Source organism: Onychostoma macrolepis, chromosome 20 (genome assembly GCF_012432095.1).
Source record: "Onychostoma macrolepis isolate SWU-2019 chromosome 20, ASM1243209v1, whole genome shotgun sequence".
Taxonomy (NCBI): Eukaryota; Metazoa; Chordata; class Actinopteri; order Cypriniformes; family Cyprinidae; genus Onychostoma; species Onychostoma macrolepis.
In genome coordinates, this window is record NC_081174.1 from 5,441,691 (window position 1) to 5,464,935 (window position 23,245).

Consider the following 23,245-nt stretch of genomic DNA (forward strand, 5'->3'; position numbering starts at 1 on the left):
GAAGCGTGAACTATTTTAGTGAGTCCCGGGTCATGTTTCCTCATAAGCTTTATTTACTGGTTTGTTTGCTTAGATGTGTTTATTTTTGTAAAATCATCCACACAAGCAAAGTTGGTTGATAACATAACTCCAATAAAGTAATAGCCTAGATAAAAAAAATACTTGTTTACATAGGATATATAATGCATTTTATATTATTTAGGCACTTATAGGCTATAGTTTGACAGAATGTTCTCATGTTCTCAATTCAGCATGGCATGGGAAAGTCTAACTTACCATTTTATTATATTGATATTGTTTATTTCTAACTCCCAACAGTTCATCAGGCTCTTAATGATTTAATCTATGCCATCTCTTGGAATATCTGAATGCCAGGTTTTTCCATCACTCATCATTAGAACCCATTTTACACATGGCTCTCGATTCTGACTTGTACTTGCTCTTATTAAAAAGTGTACAGTCTTTAATGAAATCCAAAAGGGTAAAACAAGCCAGGGCTGAGACACACGAACACAAGGAATGTAACGAGTAGACCAGATGCCAAGGAACTAAACGGGCAGGAACTAAATACCATACACGGGACAATAGAGTGGGGAAACTGTGCCATCACTCTGTAGGCAGATCGGCGGTTAGCATGAAACTGGTTCCTCGACAAAAAGCCAATAGGATTTTTCCATAGGCTTTTGGATTATCGCAAAAAAAAAAAAGCTCTGTGTTCAATCATAGTTCATGAAACTTTCACGTTTTGACCATCAAGATAATATTCACAAAATAATATAACTTTGATGAATTTTGAAGCCTAAATACAAGCGCCAGAACTTAAAAGCTAAACATTATAAACGAACTACAGCAACACGGTCGCTCGCTTTCAACGTCACCAGCACCGCGCTCCCGAGGACTGTTTCAAACTTATTTTTAACATGTTCAGTGAAAAGGATTTAAACTGTATGAATTTTAATCCACGGTACATGAAGCTTTTCATATAAACTGAAATAAATACAAAACTAGAGCCAAACTAAAACTGAAATGAGAGGTTAGTAATAAATAGTATAGTGAATAAATGAAATAATCATAAAGACATTTGAAAGCACGCATTTCTGTACATTTCGAAATAAGGTGCATTAAAAGTCAATAAATCCTTGATAAATATGAATATTTTAATTTAAAACGTGTCTCCACGTACTATTCAATGAAATTCCAGTGCATTTAATCTATTAAATAACAGCAGAGTGAGCGAGTTTTTGGATATGGTAAGATTAAACTTATTTTAGTGAATAAAGTACCACATTTCAGCTAGCATTTTGTTAGGGTGGGTACACAAAATGTTATTTTATCCTTGCTTCTAGGAAATCCTCAATCTATATGCTTTCTAACAGCTTCATGTGACCATAAACATTTCATTTTAATGTGGCTTTAAGCACTATGAATCATTAAAGTTTCACTTTCACCAAGTAAAGCCGGTAAATGTGTTTATGGATTAATCGTATGAGTTTACTTTATGTTACGAACCCAGAGTCTCTGTATCAGTAGGAAAGCGAGCATCTTCCCTCCGAAGACCTTTTGGGGCAAAGCAAAAAAAAAAAACAACAATATAAAATGCGGGAAACTATTCATTGGTTCTTCCACAATTAATTGTATTACAAATTATACTACGATTGGAAAATACTGTAAATTGTTCAGCGTGATGACGTTTAATGTCTCCGACAGCGCCTGTAGTCCCATTTAGCAACTTGTTAGCATCTTTTTGAAGAAACATAACAGTTTTAAAAAAAAAATCATTAGTGGGGTGTAACTGGTGTGTTTCATGTCGTAGAATAAAACGTGAAAGTATCTTGAGCCTGTGTGAACCACGGACCTTATTTAAGGGATTTAACTAAAATCCCATTCAAAAAACCCATTGACTCTGCGACGATGGAACCGGAAGTGCTAAAACGCACTCGCTTCCGGGTTTTGCCTACAAAGTGACATCATATGCTGCGTCCCAATGTGTCTACTTATACTACGCCCTTAAAGTATGTACTATTTTGGTGAAGAAAAAGTACACACTTTTGAGTGTGTAGTAGAAGAGTTTTTGGTAACACTTTACAATAAGGTTCATTGGTTAATAACATTAGTAAACATGAACTAAGAATGAACAATACTTCTACAGCATTTATTAATCTTAGTTAATGTTTATTTCAGCATTTACTAATGCATTATTAAAATCATAAGTTGTGTTTGTTAACATTAGTTAATGCACTGCGAACTAACATTAATAAACAATGAACAACTGTATTTTCATTAACTAACATTAACAAAGATTAATAAACAGTGTAATAAATGCATTGTTCATTGTTTGTTCATGTTAGTTAATAGATTAGCTAATGTTAACAAATGACACCTTATTGTAAAGTGTTACCGAGTTTTTTTATGCGCTTTATTGATTCAATGCGACAGAACAAGAGGTATTACATAATCAAATTAACATTAGCTGCCAGAGAGAGAGAGAGAGAAAAAAAAAAGGAAGAAAAAAAAAGAGAGAAAAAAATAAAGGAAGAAAATTACATAAATTCCAATGCTTTCAGAGCATTACACACTCTCAGAAATGAAGGTACAAAAGCTGTCACTGGGCGGTACCTTTTCAAAAGGCACATGTTTGTACCTAAAGGGTCCATTTTGTACCTTAAAGGTACATATTAGTACTTAAAGTGTACATATTTGAACCTAATAGGTACAAAAATTGCCCCAGTGACAGCTTTTGTACCTTTATTTCTGAGAGTGCATGTTTTCAGTGCTTTTTTGTTTGTTCCAAGAGATTTACATATAATTTAAAGTCACTTCTTTTTATGTATATGGAATTTTCCTAACAAAATAAACAAATGTATAATATGTTGTTCTTTGCCATTCAAATTTTCTTTTTCTGTATAAAAAAGAACATCAAATATACAAATTTCTATCATACACTGCATTTTTCTGTTAATATAAAATTCCAAATCCTTCCAAAATAATCTTGAGTATAAAGACAATGAAAAAAAGATGCAAAATAGTTTCTTTTTCTTGACCACAAAATTCACAGGAATACAAAAAAAGCTAAAAGCTAAAGCTGTGATACCATTAAATTGATTTCTTTTTATATGCGATGCTAAAACCTGAGTGACTAACAAAAATAAAAAAGGAGAGAGAGGGCATCCTTGCCTAATGCCACGATGAATATCAAATCTTTGTGAGGTCATATGAGCAAGTTTAACAGAACTATTACACCCACTATACAATGTTTTAACTGCTTTTAAAAACATATCTCCAAAACCAAACAATTTAATAACTTTGAAAATAATATCATGAAGCACCGTATCAAATGCTTTATAGAAATCAATCAATAAATAAAAACTGTCGTCCTCAATAAGGTGATTATAATCAATCATATCTAAGACTAGTCTAATATTATTCCTGATATGATGGCCTTGCATTAACCCAGACTGTTCTATATCAATTATTTTGTCTAATCCTTGCTTCAGTCTTCTAGCAAAAATCATTGCAAACAATTTACTGTCATTATTTAATAAACTAATAGGCCTCCAATTTTCAATGAATAACTTGTCTTTATTAGGTTTGGGAATCAGTGTTATAACTCCTTGTTTTAAAGAAACAGGCAATTCACCATTTTGTATAGCTTCTACAAATACTAATAATAAAAAAGGTGAAAGTTCTTTGGAAAAAGTGTGTAGTAGAAGAGTAGGCAAGCTTTGGGACATACTATCACGTCACACAACTGCGTCTTTACCGGACCGCTCTGTCGCATCTGTTACACGCACCCTGTCGCTGTAAACTGGCCTGTCAATCATCTTGCCACTGTTAACTGTCATCCTCCACATTTCAGTTAATTTACCTTCCTACCGTATTAAGTATAAGTAGCTGGTTGATCTACCAGTCGCGGGTCTTTCTTGCGTAGAAATCTGCTCATATTCTCTGCATAATGATGCATTTATAAGTTAACGACCAAATTGATGTTTATAAAAGTTCACATTGCTGTTGCAGATTAATTATAACACGGATAATAATAAATAAAAAATTTTTTTTACCAGGTTAAATGTTGATTATTAGTAAAAACCCCTTTTTGTAAACCTCTCTACCTAACGGTCGATCGCGCACATCCGCCACCTTTGTAGTTTTTCTAACGCGTTTTATTCGTGTTTGTAGTTCTGGACCGAATCCTTCGCCAAAGCGCAATGGATTGACTTGTGGGCAATTTTAGCCATTAGAGATGTGCACGGATCCACACTTCAAAATTCGACCTGAAATAGTAGACCATCCGGGGACTTTTGGCATACTCTTTTCAACATAGGCCACTATGCTTTGGGACACACTTATTGTAATCTCACATACTATTTAGGATGGATAGTATGAACATTGGGACGCAGGGATAGTTCCACCACTCTGTTAAACACACACAGCGGAACAGAATCATAATCAAACTAAACAAGGAAAGGAAAGACCATATAAGGACACAAGAGGGCGGGAAACACACGACACATGACACAGGACTGACAGTGATAAAACATTTGGTTGTCTCTAGTAAAGGTGGTCATGCGTAGCTTAAAATGTGACCCTGGACCACAAAACCAGTCTTAAGTCGCTAAGATACATTTGTAGCAATAGCCAAAAATACATTGCACGGGTCAAAATGATCGATTGTTCTTTTATGCCAAAAATCATTAGGATATTAAGTAAAGATCATGTTCCATGAAGATATTTTGTAAATTTCCTACCGTAAATATATCAAAACGTAATTTTTGATTAGTAATATGCATTGCTAAGAACTTCATTTGGACAACATTAAAGGCGATTTTTTTTTTTTTTTTTCTGTATTTAGATTTTTTGCACCCTCAGATTCCAGATTTTCAAATAGTTGTATCTCGACCAAATATCGTCCTATCCTAACCATACATCAAACCATACATCAATGGAAAGATTATTTATTCAGCTTTCAGATGTATAAATCTCAATTTTAAAAAAATCACACTTTTTTTGTGGTTTTGTCGTCCAGGGTCACATATTGTTAGTGCTTGTGCAAGATTATTTTAGATTATTTTAAGATTATTTTTTAGCCTTTAATCAACAGGTGTGATTGAGTTAATTTAATTTTTATTAAGGTTCATTGCTAGAATCTAGTGAACTCATACAAATCAAGGTTTTGAACTTTAACCAGACATGTCCCAAATTATAAGGTTAAATAAAAGCACACAATGTTTAGTTAATCATTTTCCCAATGTTAAGGCCTTTCTTTAAATGAAGGAACAGAAAAATAGCCTTTTTAGACATTTTTAACTTTCAAATTCTGTACCTTATTTGTAAAAAATTGTCAAAGCTGTGTGTGGCATGACATTCTCTAAAAATCTTACATTTGTATTTAGCACATGCACTTATTTTAGTCGTTGTCAAGAAAAAAAGTATTCACAAAACAGATCTCACAAATGTTTACATTAAGATGGATATTTAACGGTCAGAGTTTCCATTGCTGTCTGGGGTTTATCTAGCATCCAATTATAAAAAGCGTAATGTGTGACGTACAGACAGAAGCTCGCGTGGTTTACGCCCTAAAAGGTTACTATAGGTTAATGACGTCAGTTGACGATGAATATTTATTATTAGGCCACGCCCACGCGACGTTGCTCATTGGCTCATCGGCTGTGAGTTCGTGTGGAAGGCGGGGTCTGTCCTGTAATCTAGGAGTGGGCGTAGTTTTGCCATTCGACGGTTTTTGAGGGATACGGGAAATCCAGATTATAACAAGTGAAGCCGGAGATACAGCACACATCGCCGGCCTGCCATGACGCAAAACTCCGCTAGTAAGCTTCTAAACGGATATGCCTTACACCAGACGAAACAAGACAAGAAAGCGGGCGGGAATGGGTTCGTGAAGAACCACTGCCTGTTCCAGCAGAAGCGATACCGCCGCCCGGCGGAGAAGGTGAGGCCGCCTCATGCGCTACACACCCGGAAACATGCTCAGTGTACACACCAGAGCCGCTTATGCTGTTACTATGAGTTCAATTAGAATAGAAATATTTCTGTTTCATTCTGGGTTTATATTGCGTTTCCGAGTTTAGGGTTTAGGGGTTCGTGTGATTTGTATTCGTGTGCAGGGAGGGGGTGGTTGGGTGTGTATCATGGTTTCAGTTTTCTGCGAAGTTTTCATGCGTTCAAACATTTAACCGTTATATATAGCATCTTCCACGTAACGTTACGTTTTACATGTACGACATGATATTTGATGTCATTCAGTTACTTTAAAAGTACATTTAAATAATTACATTATTTATTAAAAATGCCACTTGTCTTTTTTTTTTCTTTTTTTTTTCTTTTTTTTACAATTAAACCTCTTTGTGAAAATATTTATTTACTTTATTTATTTATTTATTTTACTCCGCAGCAATCAAATTATGATGGTAAAGATATGGATGATCTGATGATAGGCCTATTACAATTTTAGTTCATCAGATCATGATTCACAGAATGATGCAATATTTAACACCACTGCTGGAGAACATTTGTCTAATTGGACTTTTGACTCAAGCATTGTAGTTAGAATGAAATATAGCCCTTGTGGCAAAAAAAAATTAACAATTAAGGACAGAATTTTTTTTTTTTTTCTTTACAAATTCGCTAAATGTCATCCTTCTGCTAGAAGAAACAGTCCCTGACCTGCAAACTGAAGTTCGTGTTTGTTCTCTATGGGTGTTGTGCACATGGTGAACTGCTGTTTCATGTCATTGCTACTGTATTGTGAATTTTACTACAGTTGGAGGTTTATGTTGACCAGTCAGAATCCATAACTATAAACCAGTAATTAGTTAATGTTCATTCAAGTAGTTAGACATGTACAAAAAACTTCAGATCTTCCATTATTTTCACATTCAAATGTAAATAATTACTGATCTGTCGAACATTATATAATGTTTGTTCATGGCTGAATAATTCAAGTTGAGGTTATTATATAATACCCGCTTTTAATGCCCAACAATGAAAAGCATCAGCAGCCCATTGCATTGAGATGAATGGTAATGGGATCAAATGAATTGTTTGGGATTAGCGTTTGGATGTCTCTGCTTGTATTGACACAAGCATGGAAAATAACAGTGTAGTGTTCTGTCATGTAACTTGAGAGCAACGCTTTGTTCTTTGCAACCTGAGGATGTTTGCCAATGGGAGCAACAACTTTTCCAAGATTGTCAAGCTAGTTTTTCTTGTACTAGGTCCTTGTCATCAAAATGGATCTATGGGTCAGGTGTGCAGTATTATTATTATTTTTTTTTAAGCTTTAAGCTTAAAGTTAACGTATACATACGAAGCATGCAAAGTAGGTTTTGCCAGTATGTTGATTATTGATATTTATTTTATGTTAAAAAGTTAATAAGATTATTTTCTGTGAATCGGGACAAATGATCTGTTTCAGTGAATCAATTCAAAACTGATTTTGAGTGACTTGTCTAATAGCTCAAAAATGGGATTTTTAAATAAATTTAAGTAAATATAGATACCATATAATTACCTTTATTTATTTATTTAGGCTGCACGCATTTTTTTTTTTTGTTTAAATGTGGCCAATATTGGATGTAAGTGGCCCAAATCAGAATTGAAATGATCAGATTCCTTGTAGTTTTTTGTGTTCCCAAATGTTATGAAGAAAATGACTCATTTCAAGCCATTTCAGAAAAAGTATATAAATATAGAGATGTATAATGAATATCATCAAAATATCTCATCCAGCCCTACTGTAAGTAGTTTCAGTAGTTTGAGTTAACATTTCCAGTCCTTATTAAAAGAAGGTTTGTCTGCCTTGTTTCAGGAAGCAAGATTTGCTGACTGACTTTAGAAACTGAACAAATATGAGACTTTCCTGTATTTAGCAATGCAAGTTTTCCCGCAAAGGCTTTCTCACTCAGCACTGACACGAACTGTGTTAACCCTGACTTAACTGAGCTTTACATAAGAAGGCCAATTCAGGGGAACAGTGGGATCAAGCACTTCCTGTAAGGAAGGGCAGGTTTTAGAGTAGATGCAGTTAAGAGAAACATGAGTTTAATCACATGCTGCTGTTAAGCAGTGTGAGTATAAGGACAAACTCTGGTTCATTTTCTTGGCCGGAGTGATAATGGAGTTCTGCTCTTCTGATCATCTCCGGTGTCTGTAACCTCATGTTTGAAGCTGTTAGCTGTTTCAGTCCCGACTATAGTTTTACAGTTTCCATTGAGAATGTGAGTATGTGTGACTACCAGTGTAAATGTTATGTAATTACTAAAACATTCAGGGTGTTGTTAGATAGTTGCTTTCTAGCCAAACTTAAAACAGCCCATCCTTAAATGTCAGCATTATTCTGGTATCTATGTGTATTCTTTCAGTGCTGCACCATCTAGTGTGGACAAAATAAATCTACTATAGTCTGTTTTTTATCAGACTCGCTGTACATTAATGTTGTTTTTATGCTGTTCATGTTTGCTTTGGTGCACTTTGTAATGTTTAGATATTCATTTTTCAATGTAGATTCACTTCATATTCATCTTTTCCCCCACAGAACCATCATGCTTCATGCACTTCGCTTTATAAAAAGCCATTTGTGGAGTCGTTTGAGGAGACGCCGCTGCTGGTTGCCGTCCTTACCTACATGAGCTATGGAATCCTTACCATTTTTGGCTATCTGCGAGATTTCCTGAGGGACTGGAAGTTTGAGAAGTGTCATCTGGCCAGAGAGAGAGAAGTACAGAAGGTACGGTATAACATATTTGTGGTGCTTACCTAACTTTTATTTATTTCATGCTTCCCTGAGTAATGTATTTCACATAACAGATGTTTACATGTAATCCTCAAGACAAAATACTAAATGAATTTACACTAAAGATCTTGTTTATAAGTTTAGATACAATTTTTAAAACTTTGCATTGTCACTTGGATGGTCAGCGCCTTTTTAGTGCTGTTTTGTAATACTTGTTCATGAGTCCCTTGTTTGTCCTGAGTGGTTAAACTGACTGCTGATCTTCAGTTTTAAAGCATCTTTGCAGTAATAAACAGGAAAATAACAGAATCAATGATGCAAACTTAATCAGATATGAGACAAATTCAAATTCTCCTGCAAACTATCTCTAAAAACACAAATGTTATTATTCAGTTCCAGTCAGTTTAGTGTAGATTCACTTCAGTTTGTGTGTAAAGTCCATCAATCGTGAAATGAGTTCAATTAAGCTATAAGCAGCTCTACAGAAGACAATTGTTGTTATTTAGCTTGAGTCAGTTCAGTGTTGATTTAGCTCAGTTTAATAACAGTGGTGCTGCAAAATTCATCAATTATGAGTCAAAAGTCACAAAATTCTTGAAATTAATAAGTCAGTTTAGTCAATTTAAAGCATTTCTACAGAAGCTGATAGTACCATCCATTATCCAGCTTAAGTCAGTTCAAGTTTTGCTCTCATCCAGTGGTGTCAGTGCAGTCAAAGTGTCTTTTAAACCCCAACTAAGCAAGCCAAAGGTGATCAGTGGCAAGAAACGTCATCAGGTGATAGAAATGGAGGGAAAAAAAACGGCTCAGTCAGGGGGACTCTGGAGAACACATTTGTGATTCCAGGATGCATCACTAGTCATGTGGGTTGATTTATTATTCAAAAATAATTTAAATGTAGTGTTATGTTTTTGCTTTCAATGCTCTGTTTCCAGGATTTTGTTCCACTGTACCAGGACTTTGAGAACTTCTACACTAGGAATCTGTACATGAGGATCAGAGACAACTGGAACAGGCCCTTATGCAGCGTCCCTGGAGCCAAGATGGACATCGTCGAGCAGGTCACACATGACTACAACTGGACCTTTAAGTGAGTGTGACATTGTACCGGCACATCAGGATGTTGGATCCAGTCTGCCAGATCCCGTCAGAAGATGTCTGTTTTGACTGATATCCAAACTAATCAATAGAAATTTGTTTATTAAAAAATCCAAGTTGAATCTTTTTCAGTGCTCAGAACAGCACAAATTTAAAAAGTGTTATTATACCAAAGCATAGGCAATGGAAAATTGCTGCTTCACAACATCACCCTGTGACGTAAAAAAAAACCTTAAGATGGAGACATTTGCTTATTACTTATGAAGGCAACACAGCAACCAACATAAGATTAAAAGGTTTTTAAAAATTTTTATTATTATTATGATAATACTTTATTTTTTTATTATAATATGGCTGCTGAAAACAGAAATGTTGCAGTTTTTACTTTATATTTGATTTAAAGGGGTCATATGATGTTGCTAAAAATAACATTATTTTGTGTATTTGGTGTAATGCAATGTGTTTACGCGGTTCGAGGTTCAAAAAACACATTATTGTTGCTCCGCCTTTCTGAAACGTGACGATATTTTCAAAGCTCATAGTTATGAGAAGCGAGGCGTGCTCTGAATGGCCAGCTGTCCAGTGCGTTGTGATTGGCCGAATACCTCAAGCATGCGACGGAAATGTTACGCCCCTTACCGTATTGTGATGCCGTGTCCTGGCGCGACGAGACTAAAACAATAAAACCCACTATAAACGAGGCATTTGTTGCATTCAGTGAGGACATAATTACTCATTATAATGATTCGTACAGTCTTTTTACGTGTTGCGCCGTGTAAACGTAACACCATGTCTGCATTTGTGATCGTAGAAACGCCAAACAAGCACTACTCTACACTGCACAAAACTCACGTTTGAATAGTCAGTAGCAAATTCTTTAAGTATCAAAACGTACTTACAGGCTGTGAGTCAGAAGCACCAGACTGTCCTTGCGACGTTGGAATTGCCCCACTTTATAGTGTTCACAGCCGTTCATAGTGTTCACATTATAGGTTACTCTCTCCCAGGTTCAGGAAACAGTCCTTCGTAAAATGCGCTGCACACACTCGAATATTTGTGTTGTACTGTTCTGGAACAGTGTCGTAAATACGACTTAACCACTGATTTTTAGTTGTGTACTCATTTGGAAGGCTAAACAAAGTACTTTCGCTTTCTCAACGAAGCACACAGCGTCTCCACGGCATGGCAGCGGCAACAACAATACTACAGCGAGAATAAAAGTTACGCCTTCTTTCATTGCGTAAACATTTGGACGGTGTTATGCAAATCTTCCCACACTGTGATGTAGACATGTGGGGGCGTGTTTGAATGAGCCGTTTTAGGAAGGCGTGGCAGAGTCTTAACTTTTATAAAGAATATTTCTTTGGGTTTTGAGACTTTAGTCTTTGCAACTTTACAGATCTTATATATGCACAAACAGCTTGTAACACTCCAAAGACAAAGGAAAACATGAAATCGCATCATATGACCCCTTTAAATAAATGCAGCCTTTGTGCAAATAAGAGACTTCTTACAAAAACCTTAAAAAAATGAACTATTTCAAACTTTTGACCAGTAGTGTATATGTAAAAAGTAATATGACAGAGATAACGACAAAAAGGCAGAAATGAAGTACAGCACAGATGTATGTTACCGCATACACACATACACATTTCTTTTAAGAATCCTTAGATCCTTCATAAGTATTCTTTAGGCTTTACAGAAATGAATATGGTGTGAGTTTTAGAGGCCATATATTTTCTTTTAAAAGTAGTATGTCTGTTTTTTTTTTTAGTATTATTATTTTTCATATGTTCAGTTTATTCCATGTTTTTTCTGATTTTTTTTCCTGCAGAGACACAGGGAATATTATGAAAGATGTTCTTAATATGGGCTCATATAACTACCTCGGCTTTGCTGAGAATACCGGCGCATGCGCTGATGCTGCCTCTGAGTGCACTATGAAATATGGCGTGGGGGTGAGCAGCACCAGGCAAGAGATAGGTAATAAATACTCGCTCTCTCATGCTTTACAGCCACTTCTCTGGTATAAAAGGGGCCAAATAATGATATGACACTTTTTGGGTAGGTTTTAGTAGATTTTTAAAGGATCATATACTTGGTCCTCATAATATTAATCAAAAAGTTTGACCTTGTCATTATAATTTTCCACCCTCTCACTGACACTTAGAATACTTATTCATATATTCAGTTCTTGTTGAGTCATTCATCCCACTGGGTGAGGATTCGCTTTTATGGTGGAAAAGAAATGAAAATTCTTATTTCTTATCTAACCTTTATCATTGCGTCCCTGGAGTCTGATGTTTACACAAAAAGAAAGCACACACAAAAAGAAGGAAACAGTAGTTGTTGTTATTATTATTATTATACAAATCTATTGTTGCATCATTAAGATATTTGTTCTCTCTTGCAGGAAATCTTGACAAGCTTGAGGAGCTGGAGAAGCTGGTGGCCAGTTTTTTGGGGGTTGAGTCATCTATGGTCTTTGGAATGGGCTTTGCTACAAATTCTACAAATATTCCTGCACTCACAGGAAAAGTAATGGTTTTACTATAAACACAAACAATAAGTCAAATGGAATGCTAAGAATTTTTATGTCAAAGCCATGTAGAACACTGGGGATCGGGAGTTGTTTTGTTTTTTTTATTATTATTATTGAAATACTCCCAAGGATCATATCTGTTCCCTCCACAGATTTCTTTGGCTCTTTCACACAGGAAATTTATCATAACTGAGTCATGTGACATGTTATTGGAAGCCATTATGCTTTAGAATGTGTACACATTCCTGCTTTCATTCACAACAGATTTGATTACTTTAGGGGAATTCCAATTTGAACAAAATTCTTTCTGAAATTCCTTGTTAGAAACCCAAATACATTAACTCATGGTCATGAGGAAGTACAAATACCATTATTCCTATACACCACAAGAAATAATTATATGATTAAATATGTAAAACCTTGTTCTCTTATTGATTGTGTGTAGCACCTACTGTACACTCTGCAAATTTTCCTTAGGTTTGAAATGTTGCTTTGTATCTTATCAACTCTTTAGCCAACAGGCTTAGTATTAATTTATATGCTTTTTTGCTGTTCATTTAATTAACGTATGTGTGTACTTCTCTTAGGGCTGTCTGGTCTTAAGTGATGAGCTCAATCATGCATCTCTGGTTCTGGGTGCCCGTCTCTCTGGCTCTACCATCCGTGTATTCAAACACAACAGTAAGTTCATGCTATTTTTAGCCCACACTGAAAATAAAAATTCTGCAAAACAATCACAACCAGTTAGATAATATTTGATGTTTAATATATAGGATTACGGACCCAAATGAGTTCACAGTGGGTGGCTCAGACATAGAAACTCCATCATTACTGAACGCATTTGTTTGCGGAATAAATTAATAATGTGTGATCAATGTACCTGAATAGGCATTTTGCCACAAAATAAAAAATTCATATATAAGTGAACATATGCCTTATGACATACTTTTTATAACCTGCTCGCTAAGAACAGAATCCGCACTAACATATTAAGATGCCTGCTCATAAATTCTACTTTCTAACCATTACTCTCAGACATGCAAAGTCTGGAGAAGTTGCTACGGGATGCTATCGTGCACGGCCAACCTAGAACCCACCGGCCCTGGAAGAAGATCCTCATTATCGTTGAAGGAATTTACAGGTAAAGCAGAAATCTTTTTCTAGCTTTTTCATTATGTATACAACATGTTTTTTCAAACTTGAGCAGAAACCTGATGTTTTGTGCAAAGCATATGCAAAGGGAGGCTGGTTTGCATACCTTTTTCTGGTTTGGAGGCTATTTCATTCTTTATTTCAAGTAGGGGTGGCTTGATACAACTTTTTCAGAACTGATACCAAACATTCTGAGTATCGGCCGATATCGATCCGATACCAGCACAGCAGAGAAGAGTTTATTTTTAACTTAAATATTCATCTGTACCTCACATTAAACTATGGAACGGCTTCAGAACACTTGGAATATAGTGCACGAGAACGCTTTGGTGCTTTATGTTTTTGTTGCTTTTGTGGGGCTTAAAAATAACACAGAATAGTATGCGCAGAATATCAGATTTGGATCGGACTCATCTGACCGATACCTCGATCTGGCAGAAAATGCAGGTATCGGAGCGATACTGATTCTGAATATCCTAATTTCAAGGCATAAAGAGGCGAGCAATAATAATGATATCATATTTACCGCATGTACATTCATTGTAATGCAGAGGAGGATAGGAAATGACAGTAGAAATATATAGCATATGCTTTTGTCCAAAGCAACTTACAAATGACAATAAAGGCTATCAAAATCAACAAAAGAGCAATAATATACAAGTTCTGTGAAAAGTCTCGGTTAACCTAACACAGTACACATAGAAAGGTTTTTTTTCTCTGCTCTGTCAAATATTCTACAATCCTGATAGTAAATTTCGAACCACTCTCTATCTATTCCATCATGAGTACTTCAATGGTCAAGGACAATCGGAAAAGAGTGATTGAGCAATCGCCAATAAAGAAAAAATTCAAAGATTCCACCATCACCAAAGAGGATCTCGACGGCACCATTGCTAATGGTATCAAGCTAGCACTTAAAGAGCAGCAAAGTACTTTGGATTCGGTTGTGGCCTCGATAGTAAGAGATGCGATAGACTCTGTACTGACGCCGACATTGCGTGACCTACATATGGACATACAAGCGACCAACAATTCTGTAAAAGAGCTAAAAGCAGAAGTTGAAAAGCTTGCCATCACGGCGAAACAGACACATGACCGGGTGGTTTCCGTTCAAGCAGCTGCGCATGAGGATAGGAGGACAGTCACGAACCTGAGAAAGCAGCTAGAACAACTTACCGATAAAGTGATGAACATAGAAGATAGGAGCAGGAGAAATAACGTACGACTGGTGGGGTTGCCGGAGGGGGCGGAAGGCTCCTGTAGCAAATTAGCTCAAAAGGGAGTTGTATATAAATAATTACAATTAATTGTGATTATTTATATCAGCTGCCAGCACTAACTGTAGCAGAGTTAAATTGCCATCAACTGATCTGTTTGTCCAGTGAACATTCAGTGTAAGTTCATATCAACTCTAAGAAAGGATATTTTCGTGGCCACAGAAAATACTTTCCTAAGTATTAATGCATTCGAGCATGTAGTAAGGATCAAAAATCGTAAAGGGACATTAATTTGCAAGGCAGAATCAGAAACTCATGTAATTTGTGCACAAGAGTTTTATTAACTAAACACTAACACAAACTAGTCTAACAAACAAACAAACATACAATCACTCATACATGGGAAAGGGCAAATGAGAGTTGATGGATGAAACCATCAGGAAACCAGAGAATGAAGCTATGAAAAGAGTCAGTTAACCACCTGAGTAAAACCATCAGCACCGTTTATAACTGGGTCTATAGCTTATACTAAACCTCTGTTTCGTTTAGTTAAATGTACGATACTTGCATTGCCTTGGTCGTTGACTGAGTGTCCGGATGCGGTCTCGGATGAAAGTCTTGATGGTTTCAAGGTTTTGGACTCGTGATCACGTTCTTCCGAGTTGAAGAGTGATGAATTCCAAAGATGTCCTGACTCGATGGTGATTGGGAGTTTCTTCCCAGGTAGAAAGTGAAAAAGGGCTAAGAAAGAGATCTGCTGAGGTCTGAGGAGCTTTGGTTGAATGGAAAGTCAAGGCCGCAAGGCCTGGCACAAAACTTAAGGGTAAACTTAAGAAGAGTTCTAGCTCACATCCACATCTTCTCAGAATCTAGAAGAACTGCAGACTGGCAGGCGTCACTGATGTGAGAGCTTTATCTGATATAGAGGTCACACCTATGGCGTGTCAAAGAGCCAATGGTGTCTTGAACTTTTGGGGAAAAGTATATGACTCTTTGTCTCCAAGCATGGTAATTTGCATATGAACTGGATTGGAAGTTGATATACAAACTATTAAAGATTCTTAGAACACTAATATGTTGCATAGGTATCAACATATAATATACATATAATTGATAGAGACCAAACATGGTATAAGTGAGGTGATATTAACTAGTGATCTATCATGAGCATGCATAAAACAGTATACAATACACAAGAACAGTAATAATATACACAATGACCTGAAGATATGTGTGTTCATTCAAAGAAATGTTTTTCTATTAATTAATTAATTAGAGAAGAGTCCATTTTTATGGCATAATGTGTTGCTCTGCCCGCATTCCTTTGAGCAATAAAACTAGTGTTATCAGATCGGTTGCCATGGAACCGGGGGCCTGGAGTCATTCACAGACATACAGGCACCATTGTCTTTCCAAGTGGATTCTTGCACTGAAAGGCCGCGATATTGAGATTGAGCGGGCTCATCGTGTCTATGACGGAAGAAAAAGTCATTCTGAGCAGCCCTGTACTCTTATCTTTCGTGTGCTGAGATGGCAAGACAGATCGGCGATCCTGAAGGGTGCACGGCAGGCTTACCAGATGAAATATACACAGGATAATGTCACGCTGCTGTTTTTTCCTGACTTCAGTCCAGCCACGTCTGCCAGGAGAAGGAACTTCAACCCAGTCCTTAGGAGGATGACAGCACTGGGTCTTCAGCCGTTTCTCATCTATCCGGCGACAATTAAACTACGGCACAACGGTGAGCAGGTGATGTTCGACTCTTCTCAGAAAGCGGAGGATTTTATCAGCTCACTGCCACAGAAGGCGCAATCTTAACTGCCCTGGAGAGGAGAATAACAAGGTGGACATGGACACTTAAGTTTCTGCTGTGATCGTTTAGCCTGCAAACTTGTCTAGAGACTGGTAAGCCTTGAAATCTTTTCTTGGAGCTAATGGAGAGAAGGTTTGATCATCACTAGTTCTTGACACTGTGGGCTTTTCGGGGACATGTTTTGCGTTGGAGTGGATCGGTCACATATCCAAACTTTTTTCTGGGCTTTTTTTTTTGTTTGTTTTGTTTTTAGGCAGACCTATATTGTCGGTAATGTGCGGTCTGTTTTGGTTCTTGTTCAAAGTTGTTTGTCTTTCCTTTTTTGTGCTACTTTTATACAACCGACATTAATATCTTTATTTAATTCATTAGATTTTTAAAAGGGTGGTTTGACATATAGAGTTACTTTTAAGGAGATCTCATCCTCATTGGATTGCTCCATCTTCTGGTCGACCATTGTTGATCGCATTACAATGCCTTTTTCTGTCAAATCTGTTTGGAATCTGGAATTATCTGACCTTAATTTTTCTGTTGACTTGGGAGAAAGTGTGGTCTAACCTCAGTTTAACCTCTAAAAACTTGGCTCATCGTCTTATACATTTCAAAGTTATTCATAAAGCATGTATAATAACTCCTTGCAAAAGATTTCTGTAATACTGCGTCAGCAGGTACTTTTCTTCATATGTTTGGGGAGTGTCCTATTCTGTTAATAATCTATGGACACATGTAAACTTTGTTTTATCCTCGTTATTACAAATTGATTATATGGTTAAGCCAAGTTTATGTCTCATCAATGTACAGCGGCACGAATTGTTGGAGCCGAGCCAGGCGCTGTTGATGTTTGGCAGTGTTCTTTTTCTGAAGTACTGGATTATATAGATGTCTGTTGTTGTTTTTGTGTTGTGTCATGAATGGATTCTGTGATGTTGTGTGTAAATAAACAATAAAAAGTTGATGATAAAAAAATTAAAAAACTTTTACTTCCTGGTTATCAAATAGAGGCTATACTTTCACATGCTGAAATATCTAGGCCTCTATGGAAATGCATTAATAGTACACCTGCATTCTTCTTTTTAGCATGGAGGGCTCAATAGTGCGACTTCCTGAGGTCATTGCCCTAAAGAAGAAATACAAAGCCTACCTGTACCTGGATGAGGCCCACAGCATCGGGGCACTAGGACCAAGAGGCAGAGGTGTGGTGGACTACTTTGGCCTGGATCCATCTGATGTTGACATCATGATGGGCACTTTCACCAAGAGCTTTGGTGCTGCTGGAGGATACATTGGAGGAAAGAAGGTTTGTGGACAATTGCTGTCAGTGGCATATCACATTAGATTACTACACACACACAAATCACACATGCTGGTTCGAGTCTAGACTGCAGCCTGTCATTTCCATCTCTCTCTCTCCCAAGTCCAATATTTAATAATGAGAAAGTGACTCCTCCCAAAACAAATGTGCTTCTCACTTATATATTGCATATGCTTGTAATTCAGGATTGCAGTTTACATTTAGCTTAAGTAGCAATTCTTGTTTAATTAACTTAGTTTTCTCTCTGTAGGAGCTGATTGATTACCTCGGCTTACATTCTCACAGTGCAGTTTATGCTACCTCAATGTCCCCACCCATCGCCCAGCAGATTATCACTTCTATGAAGTGCATTATGGGAGAGGATGGCACCACATTAGGTGAGTTTAGAATTTTATTCCGGATCAGTTCTAATTGGGTGGAATAATCTGTGTGCACGCTATTACAGCTACTATTTTTACAGTAATACCTAATATAGTAATATTGTATTTAATGTTGTAAAAAACATGTGATGTAAAAAAAAAAGAGCCACAAGATGGCAGCATTAACTCATAGAATACAAACAAATGTTGTTGCATAATGTAACCTGTACTTTGACTTCCATGCTGTTCCCCTGTGTACTTTCTTGTGTGTTTCTGTGCATATTACACACAACTTTGACCCGGATGCTTGTGAGCAAAACACTTATCTTCAGTTGAGAACTATTGAGCTCTGTTGAGGTCAGAAATATTCTCCCCACAAGTTTGCAAATTCAGATAAAAATGCTTGGGCAACGCATTGTAAGTGCACATCAGTGTTACTGTGGTGGTTACAAACTTCTGTAAAAGGAGAATCCTTGCAGTGTCTGTGCTATTAAACATGACGTGTTTTCATTCAGAAAACTAGAAATAATCTGCTCTGCCATGAGAAATTATAGAATGCATTGCACAACTCTAATACATTTTGCAAAGCAGGGGAATCAGACGTCGGGTTTGTTTGGCTATTAGCTGTAAGTATTTGCATCAATGTATTCAAATTCTTAGAACTGCAAGAATATTTCTACTGCTGAAAAGTGTTAATTATCAGCAGAAACACAATCTTTTTGAGTTTGTTTAGGAAAAGTAAACTCGATGACTCAGCGATTGGTTACACATGCTAACTCCATCTCTGCTGACAGTTTGAGGAAGCAAACTCCGTTTCACCCCTGATTGATTTAGCAGGGCGTTCGTTTGGAAAACCACATCTATACCCCAAACACACACACCGCATCTGGAAGCTCTTCGAGCCCCTGTGAAGCTTTAGTGTTAGAGAAAGAAGGCTGAACGTTCCTCTCTATGAGATAATGGATGCTGACGGTCCTTAAAGACTTAGTGAACTCTTTCACTGTTAGGTTCTCAAATGTATAGGAGATGGCTTATGTTATAATTATGGCATAGAAGAAACCTCTCACCTTCAGCTGATTTCTGTAGCTTAACTTTTAGAGCACAGCACTAGCAACACTAAAGTCATGGGTTCAATTTCCAGGGAACTCGCATACAGACAAAATGTATTAGTTTGGATCAAACCGTATATGTCAGCTAACTATAGACCTAGGTTGGGCGCTATATTGAATTTAACGCAGATATAAAGGTCTAAGATCACGTTGTTTTCACCAACTCAGAGTTTTTGTCTGCTTGTCTACTATTTTATTTCAAAAAGATGTTTTGTCAGCTGAACAATCAGCATGCTGTTAAACAACAGTACAATCCATTGAATGCATTGTACTTCTTTCCCTCACAAACTTGTTTTCAAAATGGCACTACCCTGACTAAGGTCAATTGGTTCTCTTAGCAGCATGAAAAAGAACTTCTTTTATTCAAATTGCGAATTGATTATATGCAGAAAGCAAGCAAATAGCACAAATAGTCGGGCAGGACTTGATTTTGTCCATCAGGGATTGATTGGATTGTGAACTGGGGCCCAAACTCATACTTTATTCACCTCTATTTATTTAAATGGCGCAGGAACAAATGAATAAATGATTCAAACAGAATTCAATTCTAACTCTAACGATCTGAAAAGACAATGGGTTAACAGTCATTATTCATACAGTCTTTTTATTTAATGGAGAAATGATTTCAGGAATGGAACGAACAAAACCCCATTAACTTGCCACTCTGGATTACATGTGACATGACGTAAACATCTGAGCGACAGGTTTCTGGAAGGCAGGGACTGAAAATGTCAATGTAACTTTATTACCCATCCCTCATCAAAGAAGAGATGTTGTTGCAAGGGGCCGAGCACATTAACATTTTTGATGAAGGATACGTGAATGTCAATTTATATACAATAAACTTCGGCATTTCATAAAACATAAGAACTGTCCATTTTGATTTCATGATGACTTATAATTTACATGTCAGGAACTATATTACCTAGTGGAATCACTCAAGTAATATGCTATTGAACTGCATGTTGAATACAGTTTAGAGCAGTCGTGCCATTTTTTTGTTTTGGAACAAGACAAAATATTTGTTTCTGCTACTTAAAAGCATCACAAACGGTTTAATTTCAGTTTAAAATGACTTTATAAAGCACCAGACTAACTTGCATTTCCTCGTAGATGTTGTAGATAAGGTTGGACTGTTTTCTCTTCAAGTCTTTACCAATATTCTCGATACTGAATATTGTGAGAAATAGCTTTCCTTTCTCAGGAGCCCCTCACTATGAATGGAATGTCAAACAAGTGAAAACTAATACTGGAGAGTATATCTCTACCTCTCCCCAAAGGATCATTCTGCACTGTTCAAAGTGGATTTGAATTCCTTTGGCTTCAGATAAAACAGCCTCTCGATTTTCATTTGCCATATGCTTGCATGGACCTTGCAGAGATGTTTGCAATTTAGTTTTTCGTCATTCCTGTTGTTGGATATGAAGAACGTATGAATGACACAACAAAATGACAAGGGGAGAAAAAACTGCTTTGGTCCATGCATGTTAACCATTGGGTCAATGATAAGACTTGCCTGTGCAAAAGTCATCAGGGCGTAGCTCTGTGGTTTCTATGGTGTTCAGAATGTTGTTGTTTTTTTAGTTTTGCTATGCATTTCTGAGCACTTTGAAATGTAACGGCACACCTCTCTCCTTAACAAGCCACACAATTTGAGATATGATGTATGTCCACACCACAGACAGTGTGGGATGAGTTACACACCGAAACCTACTTGAAGTATGAGTAATAGTTACTCCTATCAAGCACCACTAATGCATAAAAATCAAGGACCTATCTTAGAAAGGGTCAGAAGCTGGATTGCAGGGATGACAATGATTTGTATTTTCTCTTTTATGCAGGTCAGGAAAGACTTTGTCAGCTGTCAGAAAACACAACCTACTTTCGCAGGAGATTACATGAGATGGGCTTTATCATCTATGGGAACAATGACTCCCCTGTTATACCCTTGATGCTCTACATGCCAGCTAAAATCGGGTCAGTCTCACTTTTTGTTTGACTGAATCATGGCTATTGTATTTGGTGATATGCTAGCCAGAGGATATGGATTTTTTTTGGATGATTTAAAAAAAAAATTCTACTTGACTCTGATTTTGCAGACTCATTCATTTATTTCTTATACTGTTGTTCAGAGCATTTGGGCGGGAGATGATGAAGAGGAACATTGGGATAGTGGGGGTTGGGTTCCCCGCCACACCCATCATTGAGTCCCGAGCACGATTTTGTGTTTCTGCCGCCCACACGAGAGAGATGCTCGACAAAGTGAGTATGACATGAACACTATGAAAACAATAATTGTAAAAATAATATAAAAAAATTTTTTTTTATCTTTTCATATTGATTTTGGGGTAAAATAATACTCTGTATGGAAGCCCGTTTCTGCCACTGAATAAAAAATAAATGTAAAAAAATCAGATTTTTTTTTTTTTACTCAGAATTGCAAGATATAAACTTGCAATTGCAAGCTATAAAGTCAGAGTTGCAGGATATAAACTCTCAATTCTGACTTTTTCCTTGCAATTGTGAGTTTATATCGACAGATGTTGGTAGGTTTATGCATTCACAGCCACTACACTAGCTGTTATTTGTAATCGAAGGAGATTTGGACATGTATCTTTTTGTGCCGTGTAAATAAGGGGTTATCCAAGCATTAATAGCAAGGAAAGACCCTTATACTTGAGAGCAGCCATGTATGAGATGTTTCTTGGAAGTTATTGAATATTCATAAATGATCATGTGACTTTTACGTACGCCAGGTAACCTGTAAATACGAAAAACAGTTTCAATTGCAGTTTTGCAAAATATTCCTTTTTTGAATTGCCTGAAAAACTACCAAGTGTAAAAATGTTTTTGCTATACATTGACGTGTTTCCATTGGGTGTATTTTCAATTCGCAATTTCAATTTACGCAATTTGAAGGGTACTGGAAACGCAGCTACAGTTGCAAGTTTATTTATCACTTTTCTGACTTCTTTTTTTCAGAATTGTGAGAATTCGCAATTGATGATTTGTAATTGTAATTTTTTTTATTCAGCGGCGGAAACAGGCTTCCATATCTCTGAGATATTTCATGAGCTTCACGAATAAATCTATTAATGTATTAGGTAAAAGGTAAGAAGAAAATGTAAAAGATCAAACAAAGTAGTTTACTTGTGGCTTTCTGTTTCAACTTCCAAACTAGTTCTACACTTTACCTATTAGCTCTCATATGTACATTTATGTAAGATCTGTCCCTATTTAACCTCGCAGCTAATGTTATCAAACCACATGAAGCGGCGGAGACCAAAAATCAGTGTTCCTACACTTCAGTTATTCATCTGTGAATCTCTGACTCACCTCACAGCCAACCAGAGTACATAAACATTAAAGGAATAATTCCCTCCAAAAATAAACATCCTGTCACCATTTAGCAATTACTCAACATCATGTTTGACCAAACCCAGCATATTATTACCTCAACCAAACATTTATTCAAGTGTTAATAACCCCACTGTCTCTTCTTGACTCTCTCAGGCTTTAAATGCCATCAGTGAAGTTGGAGATCTAATCCAGCTGAAATACTCCAGAAAAAACAGACATGGGAGTGAAGGAACTGACTGTTTTTCATTTCTGGAGAGCCACCAGGATTAGCACTTTCTAATGATGGATTGAATGTGTCTTTCTTCCACCCCAGAGCTATTCATGTCTAACTTAAGTGCCATTTTCATGTTGATTTCATTTTGGTGGACACTCATTGAAGTCCACCAACTGACCAAATTTCATGTCTTACCTCTGGGTTCAGTAACTGATATTCATTTCATCATGCAATATCAACTGTAGTAAGGAATCCACGTCTCTGTGTTCAGCATCAGAAATGACACAGGATAAAAGTTAATGCTTTAGTGTCAGAGCTA

At 36.7% G+C, this 23,245-nt stretch overlaps 1 protein-coding gene across 1 annotated transcript in view; it reads left to right on the forward strand.

Moving 5' to 3' along the window:
- The first annotated feature begins 5,714 nt into the window (after window positions 1-5,714).
- The window catches only part of sptlc2b (serine palmitoyltransferase, long chain base subunit 2b), a 19,514-nt gene continuing 1,983 nt past the window's right edge, over window positions 5,715-23,245 (forward strand). The window contains exons 1-12 of the mRNA XM_058756344.1: window positions 5,715-5,947; window positions 8,552-8,743; window positions 9,685-9,839; window positions 11,682-11,830; window positions 12,261-12,385; window positions 12,977-13,070; window positions 13,425-13,530; window positions 17,650-17,869; window positions 18,135-18,261; window positions 21,194-21,329; window positions 21,485-21,614; window positions 22,866-23,245. The exon at window positions 22,866-23,245 is cut by the window's right edge and continues 1,983 nt beyond it. Of these exons, the coding sequence (XP_058612327.1) occupies window positions 5,807-5,947; window positions 8,552-8,743; window positions 9,685-9,839; window positions 11,682-11,830; window positions 12,261-12,385; window positions 12,977-13,070; window positions 13,425-13,530; window positions 17,650-17,869; window positions 18,135-18,261; window positions 21,194-21,329; window positions 21,485-21,614; window positions 22,866-22,982 (1,692 nt within the window). The 5' untranslated portion in view covers window positions 5,715-5,806 and the 3' untranslated portion in view covers window positions 22,983-23,245. The remainder of the gene's footprint in view (window positions 5,948-8,551; window positions 8,744-9,684; window positions 9,840-11,681; window positions 11,831-12,260; window positions 12,386-12,976; window positions 13,071-13,424; window positions 13,531-17,649; window positions 17,870-18,134; window positions 18,262-21,193; window positions 21,330-21,484; window positions 21,615-22,865) is intronic.